Genomic DNA, 14,052 nt, shown 5'->3' with positions numbered 1-14,052 from the left:
TATGCATTTCCAGTACTACACGCCTCGACTCTGATCTCCAACATCTGCAGTCCTCACTTTCTCCTATCATCCCATTCTATGCCCTACAATTCTGGACCCTCCCATTCCAAGGAAAAAACCTTGTTTATCCATGCCCCTCATGATTTTATAATCCTCTATAAGTTCACCCCTCAGCTTCCGACGCTCCAGGGAAAACAGCCCTGTCTATTCAGCCTCTTCCTGTAGCTCAAATCCTCAAACCCTGGCAACATCCTTGTAAGTCTTTTCTGAATCCTCTCAAGTTTTACAACATCCTTCCGATAGGAGTGAGACCAGAATTGCACACAATATCCCAACAGAGGCCGAACCAATGTCCTGTACAGCCACAACATTACCTCCCAACTCCAATACTCAGTGCTGTATCCAAAAAAGGAAAGCATACCAAATGCCGCCTTCAGTATCCTACCTACCTGCGATTCCACTTTCAAGGAACTATGAACCTGAACTCCAAGGTCTCTTCGTTCAGCAACGCTCCACAGGATTTAAACTAGTAAAAATAAATTACCTACAGTGTGGAAACAGGCCATTTGGCCCAACAAGTCCACACCAACCCTCCGAAGGGTAACCCACCCAGACCCATTCCCCTACCCTATATTTACCCCTGACTAATGCACCTAGCACTATGGCAATTTAGCATAGCCAATTCACCTAGCGTGCACATCTTTAGGTTGTGGGAGAAAACCAGAACACCCAGAGGAAACCCACGCAGACACGGGGAGAATGTGCAAACAGTCTGTCACCCAAGGCTGGAATCAAACCCGTGTCCCTGGCACTGTGAGGCAACAGTGCTAACCACTGAGCCACCGTGCCGCCCTAAAGTGGGGATTTGAGATCCAGAGAAAAAGAGAGGAAAGAGATCAATCTGAGACTGGTACAATTGGGAAAAAGAGCAAGTCAAATAGGGCAGGCAGGAACAAAGCAAAGAACAAGGTAGAACTGATAAATTAAACTGCATTTATTTCAATGCAAGAGGCCTAACAGGGAAGGTAGATGAACTCAGGGCATGGTTAGGATCATGGGATTGGTATATCATAGCGATTACAACGACACAACTCAGGGATGGATAGGACTGGCAGCTTAATGTTCCAGGATACAAATGCTATAGAAAAGATAAAAAGGGGAGACCGAGTGGCACTTTTCATAAGGGATTGTATTACTGCCGTATTTCGGTAGGATATTCCTGGGAATACATCCAGGGAATTTATTTGGGTGGAACTGAGAAATAGGAAAGGGATGATCACCTCATTGGGATTATATTATGGACAACCCCCTTAGTAGTCAGCAGAAAATTAAGAAACTAATTTGTAAGGAGATCACAGCTACCTGTAAGAATAATAGGGTGGTTATGGCAGGGGATTTTAACTTTCCAACTATGGGAGTGCCATAGTGTTAAGTGTTTAGATGGAAAGTAGTTTGTTAAGCGTATGCAAGAAATTTTTTTTTGATTCACTGTGTGGGTGTACCTACTAGAGAGAGTGCAAAGCTTGACCTACTCTTGTGAAATAAGGCAGGGCAGGTAACTGAGGTATCAGTGGGGAAGCACTTTGGGGCCAGTGACTATAATTCTATTAATTATAAAGTAGTGATGGAAAAGGATAGACCGGATCTAAAAGTTGAAGTTCTAAATTGAAGGAAGGCCAATTCTGACGGTATTAGGCAAGAACTTTCAAAAGTTGACTGGGGGCAGTTGTTCACAGATAAAGGGACAGCTGGAAAATGGAAAGCCTTCAAAAATGAGATAACGAGAGTCCAGAGACAATATATTCCTGTTAGGGTGAAAGGCAAGGCTGGTAGGTGTAGGGAATGCTGGATGACTAAAGAAATTGAGGTTTTGGTTAAGAAAAAGAAGGAAGCATATGTCAGGTATAGACAGGGTAGATCGAGTGAATCCTTAGAAGAGTATAAAGGAGTAGGAGTATACTTAAGAGAGAAATCAGGAGGGCAAAAAGGGGACATGAGGTAGCTTTGACAAATAGAGTTTAGGAGAATCCAAAGAGATTTTACAAATACATGAAGGACAAAAGGGTAATGAGGGAGATAACAGGGCCCCTCAAAGATCAGCAAGGTAGCCTATGTGTGGAGTCACAGGAGATGGAGAGAGACTAAATGAGTATTTTGCATCAGTATTTACTGTGGAGAAGGACATGGAAGATATAGAATGTGGAAAAGTAGATGGTGACATCTTGAAAAATGTCATTATTACAGAGGAGGAGGTGGTGGATGTCTTAAAACGCATATAAGTGGATAAATCCCCAGGACATGATCAGGTGTACCCTAAACCTGTGTGGGAAGCTAGGGAAGTGATTGCTGAGCCTTTTGCTGAGATATTTGTATCATCGATGTTCACAGATGAGGTGCTGGAAGACTGGAGGTTGTCTAACATGGTGCCACTGTTTTAGAAAGTTGGTAAGGAAAAGCCGAGAACTATAGACCGGTGAGCCTGACGTCGGTGGTGGGCAGGTTGTTGGAGGGAATCCTGAGGGACAGGATTTACATGAATTTGGAAAGACAAGGACTGATTAGGGATAGTCAACGTGGCTTTGTGCGTGGGAAATCATGTCTCACAAACTTGGTTGAGTTTTTTGAAGTAGCAACGAAGAGGATTGATGAGGGCAGAGCGGTAGATGTGATCTATGTGGACTTCAGTAAGGTGTTCGACAAGGTTCCTCATGATAGACTGGTTAGCCAAGGTAGATCACATGAAATACAGGGAGAATACATAGATAAACTCCTGTTTGCCTCTGCATTGACATCCAGTATATCTTTATCCTTTGTTTCTCAAAAACCCTTCTTAATGTAGCCCTGCTTTCAAAACCAAAATCTTTTGAGGTGATCGTCTTTGTTTCTGTGTTATTCTTCCACTCTGCTTTCAGTCCCCTGCCCCTGAATTCCATTTCATATTGTCTTTTTCATCCCACTTGGTGCACATTTTTCCCCCAGATTTCAAGGTGTTCTGTTTTATTTTTCTTATGTAAGTGCAATTTGTTTGATGTTCTCCCTATTTGGAATACAACCAAAGGAAGCCATAGGAGAAAGTGAGGACTGCAGATGCTGGAGATCAGAGCTGAAAATGTGTTGCTGGAAAAGCGCAGCAGGTCAGGCGGCATCCAAGGAACAGGAGAATCGGCGTTTCAGGCATAAGCCCTTCTTCAGGAATGAGGGAGAAAGTGAGGACTGCAGATGCTGGAGATCAGAGCTGAAAAATGTGTTGCTGGAAAAGCGCAGCAGGTCAGGCAGCATCCGAGGAGCAGGAGAATCGACGTTTCGGGCATAAGCCCTTCTTCAGGAATGAGCTCATTCCTCATTTCCTGAAGAAGGGCTTATGCCCGAAACGTCGATTCTCCTGCTCCTTGGATGCTGCCTGACCTGCTGCGCTTTTCCAGCAACACATTTTTCAGCAAGGGAAGCCATAGGTTAGGTGAATCCAGTTATTTGAGCACAGTGCAGTCAGAACAGGATGGACCGTTTATTTTATGCTACTTGTGGATGAGGTGGATCTACAGGAGAAGTGGAGTTGCTTCTTACATAGAAGGTAGAAATATATTGGAAACATTAATATAGCTATCATCAATCGAATCATGAATGAAGTCGTTCAGTTACAAATTAGATTGTACCAACATACACTTCTGGACAGTAAGCAGCAATTTGACAATTATTGCTTCTATTCCCTACTGATAAAAATTACTTGATTCATGATTTTATTGGATGTAAAAATAGTTGTGTAAAGATCATTGTTCAGACAAATTACTGTTACCAGTGAGACCATTTTCATGAAACTTGAAATGTTTTGACAGGTTGTAGGTGGGCACTGAGCCTTGCAATATTTTCACACTCTTGTACAAATATGACCTAATCCAGTGTTGTTGTAGTGGTTCAAAGCACCTGGAGTAATATGAAGGGATTCAAAATTAATATTATTAAGAAATGCTGGATATAAATATGCTGTTAGACAAAAACAAGCAAGTACTTTTGTTGTACAGGATGGTGTTGGAGGGGAATAGAAAACTTTCCATTTCAGCACCTAATGGCAATATTTAACATTCACAGGTTATATATAGCATAACCAGCAAAGTCTGTGCAACTTTGTTTGAATATTAAGCCTTGGCTAGAAAAGAGAGACATTTAATGCAGCAGTGTGCCTTTTTGTGATATATATTTCACTCATATTAACTGTTTCAGTTAATGCCAAATAAGGAAAACTATTTTTCCTGTAGATTCATGTCCTAAAGGAAGTGGATTGAGCTGCCCAAATTCAATTTGTATACCAACAAATTTAGAAACTTAATTCCACCTGGGCTACATAAGTAGCTGATGTGAAAGGCTGATAGCTAGCCCTTGGCACTGGCCAGTTCTTAACATTTCACCAGCTGAATTACAAATTCTTCAGTTGTTAAATCTGAAAATAGGCATTGAATTGTAGACTTCACATGAGGAAGTGTAAATTTCTTATTGATTTGTATTCATCTGTTTTTATTCATTTCTGCCATCGTTAGGTGCCTTGACCCAAGCCGTTCGCAATTTTGCAAAAAGCCTCGAAGGATGGCTGACAAATGCCATGAACAATATTCCACAGCAAATGGTTCGCACCAAGGTGAGTCAAATGGAATTGTTATAAACTAAATTATATTGCAATCCTGATTGTTTGAAATAGAAGCTTTAAGGCTCTTCAACAACGTATGAAGCACTATTCAGGTATATAATTGCTTAAGTATCCTATATTGATAAATACTGAATAGTTGATCTTCGCTCATCACACAGGAGTTCTAAAATTCTTGTAGACTGCCAGATTGAGTTCATCTCCTCAAGGTGAATCTGAAATGGGAACGGGAGGATCCAATTTTAATATTCCACATAGGAAGCAACAACATGAGTAGAATTAGGAATACTATTTTACTGATAGAGTTTGAGGAATTAGATTCCACTCAGACTATTAAGTGTCATGGAGATGTACAGCACGGAAACAGACCCTTCAGTTCAACTCGTCCATGCCGCAGGTATCCTAAATTAATCTAATCCCATTTGCCAGCATTTGGCCTATATCCCTCTTAAACCCTTCCTATTCATATACCCATCCAGATGCCTTTTAAATGTTGCAATTGTACCAGCATCCACCACTTCCTCTGGCAGCTCACTCCATACACGCACCACACGCTGCGTGAAAAAAATTGTTCCTTCGGTCTCTCTCAAATTTTTCCCCTCTCACCCATAACCTGTGCCATCTAACTCTGGCCTCAATTGAAGTAAAAAGCAATAGAGTATAAAAAGAGGGAAGATTTGTGGCTGACCCAGACAAAAAGTTGGGGGAGGCCTGTCTCAACTTCAGGAACATCTTGTGCTGCCTTTTACGCTTTTGGCAAAAGGCATGAGGAGTTTCTCACCAGGTGGTGATGAGTTGCCAATCAAGGAGGATTATTACTTGCTGACGGCCCAACTCGCTTCATCATTATTAAGCTCCGATCTTGCCAAATGTACTGAACAAGTTAGATGTCAAGAAAACTGATATGGAATTTGTACGACTCATGCAGTTAAGTTTCGACTTAAGGAAATCTCCCAGGATGTTCATGGTGGAGTTTTAGCAATGGTAATTGGATTAAGTATTAAGGAGAGCTGGTTTGATTCTATCTTCATGGAGATGGTCATGCCAGATGCTTGTGAGTTAAAAATATTGCTTGCCACTTGTCAAGACAAGCCTGAATCTTTTCCAGATCTTGCTCCATTTGGACATGTATTGCTTCAGTATCTGAGCAGTTGCGAAAGGTACTAAACAGAAAATTGGTTGTGGGGATTGGAGAGAGCTTTTCCAGTCTTCCCATGATATTTTGAAGATTTGTCAGAGATTGGAAAGTGGCAAATATGATGTCCTGTTTTGGTAAAGGGTATGAAGACATTCCCAGTAGTAGCTGTCGTTTAAATTCAGTGCAATAAGAGTTTGGGGCCAATAATCAGGGAACAAAATAAAAGATGCTTGGGGAGTTTTGAATAAATTAGTGAGAGGCAGCACAGCTTTGTAATAGGCAGATCGTGCTTCAGTTCTCCAAATGTTTTGATGAAAAAGAGAAAATCGATGAATGGAAAACAATAAACATTCATTATATGAATTTTAAGAAAGTCTTTTCCAAAACACCACAAAAAAACTGGTGGTTAACTAAATTGAGACTCAGAATGGGAGGCTCGTCGCTAAATTATATGATTTTTAGGCTAAGGACAAGTTGCATCAAGTCTGGTGGAGTGATTCTCATGGCCCGGAGAGTGGGTTTTCTCATTGCATCTTGGCAAACTCACCCATTAATTGGTATTCAGCCCTTATGGCAAGTACACATCTGATTTCCACCCCATCTTACCATGTGTCAATCGTGGAACATAGAACGTAGAAAAGTACAACAGAGAACCGACCCTTCGGCTCATGATGTTATTCCGAGGATTATTCCTATTCTAAAATAAAATAATCTAACCTATGCACCCCTCAATTCACTGCTGTCCATGTGCATGTCCAGCAGTCATAGAACATAGAGTAATACAGCTCAGAACAGGCCCTTTGGCCCTTGATGTTGTGCCCACCTGTGAACTAATCTGAGCCTATCCCCCTACACTATCCCATCATCATCTATGTGCTTATCCAAAGATTATTTAAATCTCCCTAATGTGGCCGAGTTAACTACATTGGCAGGTAGGGCTTTCCACAACCTTACCACTCTGAGTAAAGAACCTGCCTCTGTTATCTGTCTTAAATCTATCACCCTTCAATTTGTAGCTATGCTCCCTCGTACAAGCTGACATCATCATCCGAGGAAAAAAAGTTTCACTCTCTACCCTATCTAATCCTCTGATCATCCTATATGTCTATCAAATCCCCTCTTAGCCTTCTTCTTTCCAATGAGAACAGACCCAAGTCTCTCAGCTTTTCCTCATAAGACCTTCCCTCCAGACCAGGCAACATCCTGGTACATCTCCTCTGTACTTTTTCCAATCCTTCCACATTCTTCCTGTAATGGGGTGACCAGAACTGTCAACTTTCAAAGATCTATGTACATGGACTCCAAGATCCCTCTGCACATCCACACTACCAAGTATCTTTCCATTTACTCAATATTCTGCCTTCCTGTTATTCTTCCCAAAGTGAATCACCTCACATTTATCTGCATTGAACTCTATTTGCCACCTCTCAGCCCAATTCTACAGTTTATCAATGTCCCCTGCAACCTGCAACATTCTTCCACACTGTCCACTACTCCACCGACTTTAGTGTCATCTGTAAACTTACTAATCCATGCACCTATGCCTGCGTCTAAGTCATTTATAAAAATTACAAACAGCAGTGGTCCCAAAACAGATCTTTATGGCATACCACTAGTAACCGGACTCCAGGCTGAATATTTTTCATCAATGACCACTGCCTTCTTACAGAAAGCCAGTTTCTAAACCAAACTGCTAAATCACCCTCAATCCCATGCCTCTGCATTTTCTCCAACAGCCTACCATGTGCAACATTTTCAAACGCTTTACCGAAGTCCATGTACACCACGTCAACTGCCCAACTCTCATCCACATGCTTGGTCACCTTCTCAAAAACTTCAGTGAGGTTTGTGAGAAATGACCTGCCTTTGACAAAACATGTTGACTACCTGAAACCAAATTGTTGCTTGTTAGATGATTATAAATCTGATCTCATATAAGCCTTTCCAAACCTTTTCCTACAACAAACATAAGGCCTACTGGTCTATAATTACCTGGGTCATCTCTACCATCCTTCTTGAACAAGGGCACAACATTTGCAACCCTGCAGTCCTGTGGTACTAAAACTGTAGACAATGACGACTCAAAGATCAAAGCCAAAGGCTACAACACCTCCTCCCTAGCTTCCCAGAGAATCCTCGGAAAAATCCCATCTGGCCCAGGGGAGTTGTCTACTTTCATTCCTTCTAGAACTGATAACACCTCTTCCTTACAAACCTCAATCCTTTCTAGTCTAATATCTCGTATCTCATTCTTCTCCTCTACAGTATTCTCCTATTCCTGAGTGAAAACCGATGAGAAATAGTCGCTTAAGTGTCCCTAATGATGCTGCTTCCACCACCACCGCAGGCAACGCATTCTATGCATTCACAACTCTGTGTCAATACCTACCTCTAACGTCTCCTCTATACCTTTCTCCTAACACCTTAAAGCTATGACTCCTCGTGCCAGTCAATCCTGCCCTGGGAAAAGTGTTTGGCTATCGACTCTATCCATGCCTCTCATTACCTTGTATACCTCGATCAGGACACCTCTCTTCCTTCTTTCCTCCAGAGAGAAAAGTTTGAGCTTAGTCAACCTCTCCTCGTAAGGCAAGCCTTCCAGTCCAGGCAGCATCATGGTAAATTTTGTTTGTACCCTCTCCAAAGTCTCCATATCTTTCCTATAGTAGGGCAACCAGAACCGGACACAATATTCCAAGTGTGGTCACACCAGGATTTTGTAGAACTGCAGCAAAACCTCGCTGCCCTTAAACTCAATCCTCCTGTCCATGAAAGCCAAAGCACCATATGTTTTCTTAACAACCCTATCCACTTGGGTGGCACCTTTGAGAGATCTATGTATTTGAACACCAAGATCCCCCTGTTCCTCCACACTGCCAAGAATCCTGTCTTTTTTCCTATATTCAACATTCGAGTTTGACCTTCCAAAATGCATCACTTTATATTTGTCCAGATTGAACTCCATCTGCCTTTTCACAGCCCAGCTCTGCATCCTGTCTATGTCGAGCTGCAGCCTGCAATAGCCCTCGATACTATCAATGGTAACTCCGACCTTTGTGTCATTGACAAATTTACTAACCCACCTCTCAACCTCCTCATCCAAGTCATTTATAAAAACTACAAAGAGCAGAGGCCCAAGAACTGAGCCCTAAGGGACACCACTCACCACTGACCTCCAAGCAAAATACATCGACAACCACTCTCTGCCTTCTGTGAAACAACCAATTCCGAATCCAGACAGCCAAATCTCCCTGTATCCCATACCTCCTAACTTTATGAATGAGCCTACTATGGGGAACCTTATCAAATGCCTAGCTGAAGTCCACATACACCACATCCACTGCTCGACTTTTTCGACACCTCCTCAAAGAACTCAATAAGATTGGTGAGGCATGACCTGCCCCTCACAAAGCCATGCTGACTGCCTTTAATCACTCTATGCTTTTCCAAAAAGTCATAAATTCTATCCCTCGCAATTCTTTCCAAAGCCTTGCTGACCACAGACAAAAGACTGACTGGTGTGTAATTGCCAGGGATTTCCCTATTTCCCTTCTTGAAAAGAGAAACAACATTTGCCTCCCTCCAGTCCTCCGATATGACTCCCGTAGAGAGTGAGGAAGCAAAGATCTTCGCCAGCAGCTTAGCAACTTCCTTTCTCACTTCCCGGAGCAACGAAGGCTAAATCTGGTCTGGCCCTGGGGACTTAACAATGTTAATGTTTGCTAAAATTTCCAGCACATCAACTTCATCAATCTTGATCTGATCAAGCCTGTGTCCCAGCTCCTCAAAGTTCTCATTCTCAACAATCTTGGAGTAACTCATCACCCATCAGAGATCCCAGAATGTACTGGCATCCCTGTCACAACACCATATTTAAAACGATATGAGCTGAAAATGTGTTGCTGGAAAAGCGCAGCAGGTCAGGCAGCATCCAGGGAACAGGAGAATCGACGTTTCGGGCATAAGCCCTTCTGAAGAAACGTCGATTCTCCTGTTCCCTGGATGCTGCCTGACCTGCTGCGCTTTTCCAGCAACACATTTTCAGCTCTGATCTCCAGCATCTGCAGACCTCACTTTCTCCTTAAAAGGATATGAGTCTAGACAAGCATTGTAAATCTACAGCTTCCCTGCACAGTTCTCGACATTTGCCCAGGGCATTGTAGGCAGGGAAAATCTGAGGTCGCCACCCTGGGTAGAGCAGTCTATAATGACCAGCACTATAGAAAGAAAGTCCTTCTCCACTCTACCAGGGTAAGTTCACCAATTTCCCCCTCAGTCCTTGTGCTCCCGCTATCTGCCATTGTACCCACCTTCCACCAAGGCTCATGCTCTACCACTCTCACTATTGCCTTCAACATCTTACACACTCTCCCTTACCTACCCCTACCTATGTCACCAGTAACCCTGTATGCCCTCTACATGGCCTCCTCCTTCCCCAGCCACGCCAACAGTGATAGCTATGTTACCCATTTCCATCTTTCATAATACCTGTCAGCCTGCCATTCCAGGAGGAAAGAGCCTACAATTCAGCAGGAAGAATCGAAACAAGTGCTTGCTACACATTATCCAGCTCCTCACCCATTACGAGTAATGGATTCTAACTCTGACCACCCAAGCAGGGGCCAGGCTGCCTTTATTGACTTATTGTGTCAGGATCCCATGAGCGAAGACAAACCTCCATAGTCAGGACTGAGTCTGCTGACCACAGTGACAAGCTTCTTGACTCTGCACTAAATAGGATGGCAAGTTAATCGTAAAATGAGTTTGATACCTGTGGCTGAGGGGGCAAAAGACAAGGAAAGGCAATGCAAGACAGAGATACAGCAAATAGCCAGGTAGGCCCAGACTAAGTGTGTGCTAAGAGAGTGAATGAAGGATGCGAAAGTGCAGCCTGGTCAAGTCCACGGGCTGGGCATGTCTCACTGGATCCAAGTGTCCTTGTTGCAGTATTACAATAATAGTTGCTGCTGCAGCATTGAGGTACAGAAAATCCTGTATGTAGATCAGATATGTGCCATCAGAGTTCATAGAGGCTGGCATGTATGTGATTGTGCCGGAGATATTGGTACTATTAATGTGGAAGTCCTTTGGAACAAGTGGCGAGTTGAATCTGCCAAGAAACCGCTCTGGTTTCCACATTGAGTTTTCCTTACTCTGTTGGTTTGAATGGTAGACTTTCCTCTCTGTATTGATTAAAATGGCAGGTATTCCTGACTGTATTGGTTTGTGTGATGAGTTCACCTGATCGTATTGGTTTGTATGGGAAGTTTGGTAAATTCACAACATGAGCGGGGGTTGTGCCATTAATGAGTAATGATGATTGTCAATTAGGAACTTGCCACTGCTTAGTGAGAATCTTGCCACACCTCTTGAAACAAGCATACAAGATAAGCCAATCCTGTCGAATGGTGGAGCAGGCTCAAGGAGCCGAATGGACTATTCCTGTTTTTATTTTGTATGGTCTTGTGGCAGTGGTAATTTCTCCTGGTCTCACCTGCTCCAGCCCTGTGTCATGACCTCTCTGAAGAAGTTGATTAGAAAATTTGAACAAAATGCAGTGAGGTAATCTCAGTGTCCAGATGGGCCTTCCTGAACATTTCTCCCCATTTATGCTACACATCTCATCATAGCCCACATCATTCAGAGCCTGATCAGATTCTACACTCATTAAAAAACTTGCATGAATAATTGGTTTAAGCACAGAAAACAGCAAGTCACAGTCAGCATTATTTGGAAGAGTGAGGATGGCAGTCAGAGTATATCAAGAGTGGTTTCTAGAACAATACATTACAGAATCTACCAGGGAGCAGGCTGTTTGTTGCTAAGTGTAAGTAGACAGGACAACTTAAAAACTTCATAGTTAAGATCTTCTAGGCAAGAGTGAGGATAGCATGATAGAATTTTACATTTAGTTCAAGAATTAGAAACGTAGGTCCATAACTTAAGTTTAGTGCCCTAAACGTAAATGAAACAAGAGAATGAAGACCATGTTGGCTAAAGTATTCTCAGAAGTAGGTTAAAAGGAAAAATGGTAGAGAAGTGGTGGCAGACATTTCATGTGATATTTCATAATGCTTACAAAGATGAGTTCCACTGAGGAACATAGTCTGTAGTAGAAGGATCTATTGCTAAAGGGGATGAAAATGGTCTCAAATTGACAGAAAAGAGATATATTGCTGCAGAGATTTGTGATAGACCACAAGTTGGGAACGTTTTATGAACTAGCAAAGGGTGACTGAAAAATGTAATTAAGTGGGAGAAATGAGAAAAATCTTGTTAAAAAAAGAGTAGACAGTAAACACTTAGACAAATATATATCAAGGAGAAAAGCTTAAGTGAGCATCTGTCCATTAAGCGGTGACAAATCTGTGTGTCCTTGTATATTAATCAACAAGAAATTATGAAACCGAATGGAAACTTGGCCTGTATTGCAAGGCAGATGGAGTGTGGAATTGTGAGACTACACCGACAGTGTACAGTTTTGGTGACCTTAAGGAGGGACATACTTTCAATGGAAGCAGTTCATAAGAAGGTTCATTTGGCTGATTTCTAGGATGGAGGGCTGCTGTCTTGTGTGGAAAGCTTGGGTCTATACTCACTGTCATTCACAAGAATGAGAGATTATTTTGTTGAACAATATAAGGTTCTGAAGGGGCTTGATGGTAAATTCTGAAAGAAGGTTTCTTTCTTCAGAGAGTCTAGAAATAAGGTAAGTAATTTCACAATGGGGGTTTTCCCATTTAAGATGGGAATGGAGAGAAATTGATTTGTTCACAGTTAGTCTTTGTTTACTAGGGAAGAGAATTACAATGTATTTAAAGCAGAAGTAAACAGATTTTGATAGGTAAGAGAGTCAAAGGCGCTGGAGGTAGGCAGGAAAGTTAAGCTAAGGCCATAATCAGATTAGCCATCATCTTACTGAATGCTAGGGTTGTCTCAAGGCCTACTCCTCCTATTTCTTATATAATTGCATTCTTTTTACATCAGTCTGAAAATGCTAGCTGGGGCATTATTTAATATCTTTTGTTGCACCCTGACTTTGGTTAGAAGACATCTGCACTTTTATTTCTTGATATTTTCTTTCCTGATTGAATGATCTGGAGTAGATCTTTTTTTTTCAAATGCAGATTGTGTTCTAATATGATATTTATGTTTTGAGGTATTATTCATTCCCATTGTTCATTTTCTTAGAATGATAGAGTTTACAGTGATGATGTTGTTGCTCATCAGATTTTATTTCACAGCTTCACTCCTCACTTCCATGTACTAGAGTCTGAGTAATTGTGCTTCAGACCTATTGCACCTCATTTTCATTTTCCAAGCTGAGTGCATTAATATGGATGTAAAGTCATGTGTGAATTGCTCCATCTGTATGCTAAAAGTTTGCTTTCATGTAGGAGAGCAGAATTATAATGTTGAATCAATAAACAAATAAGGTTAACAGCAAGGAATTGCTGTCTTTAGACATTCATTCTCTTATTTGAATTTTCAGCTTTGACCTGTTCTAAGAAATATCCTGCCCCTGCTTTCACTGGGTGTTACAGCCTGTGATTTTGTTTCAAACACAAGTGGCTGTATAAAATGAGGGAGCTTCAGGATTATGATTGAGCTTTCCTAACATGTACATTGTAATGCACTAAAATTGACATTAAACATATGTATTAATCTGTATTTACAATAAAATTATGGCATTGTATTATGTCAGCTATGGTTCAGTTGGGAGCATTTTCACCTGATTCAGAAAGTTGTAGGTTTCAATTTCTGTTCCAGAGACGAGAACAAAATAAATTCTAGACTGATACGAGTACTGCACTGTTGGAGGTGACAACATTTGGAGAGACTGTAAACTAAGGTGTCACCTCGTCTCAGATGAATATAAAAATCCAATGATAACATCATATTACTGTGTGCCAATTGGCTGTTATGTATCCCACATTAAAACAGTAACTAAATTCAAATATAAGTAATTGGTTATAAATTGCTGAGGGATATCCTGAGCTCAGTGTCTGGGACCCAGGGATACATAAGGCCCCAATAACTGATGCCTTGGGTGGTGGTTGTGGTGGTGGTGGTGGTGGTGGTTGGGAGTGGGAGAGCCAGTGCTTTGGTCAGGGGTGATGAAACTGGAGAACAGCAGAGGCCCCTGATTTTCATTCCTATACCTGCCTGAGATCATGAAAAATTCTAAAATGCTACATTCTCTCACTCATGCCTCATCCTTCCTTAACTTTCTATACCTCCCTCCATAGGTCGATCCAACTAATTCACCCTCTAAACT

The 14,052-nt window shown here is 41.8% G+C and overlaps 1 protein-coding gene across 8 annotated transcripts in view; it reads left to right on the top strand.

Moving 5' to 3' along the window:
* Positions 1–14,052, top strand: part of LOC122564059 (transcription factor RFX3-like) — a 309,606-nt gene that overhangs the window by 257,923 nt on the left and 37,631 nt on the right. For all 8 annotated transcript variants that reach the window (XM_043718555.1, XM_043718547.1, XM_043718574.1 and 5 more), the window contains one exon: positions 4,533–4,630. In XM_043718555.1, coding sequence (XP_043574490.1) covers positions 4,533–4,630 — 98 coding nt within the window. The remainder of the gene's footprint in view (positions 1–4,532; positions 4,631–14,052) is intronic.

Source organism: Chiloscyllium plagiosum, chromosome 2 (genome assembly GCF_004010195.1).
Source record: "Chiloscyllium plagiosum isolate BGI_BamShark_2017 chromosome 2, ASM401019v2, whole genome shotgun sequence".
NCBI classification, from domain to species: domain Eukaryota; kingdom Metazoa; phylum Chordata; class Chondrichthyes; order Orectolobiformes; family Hemiscylliidae; genus Chiloscyllium; species Chiloscyllium plagiosum.
This window is presented reverse-complemented; position numbering and strand designations above follow the sequence as displayed.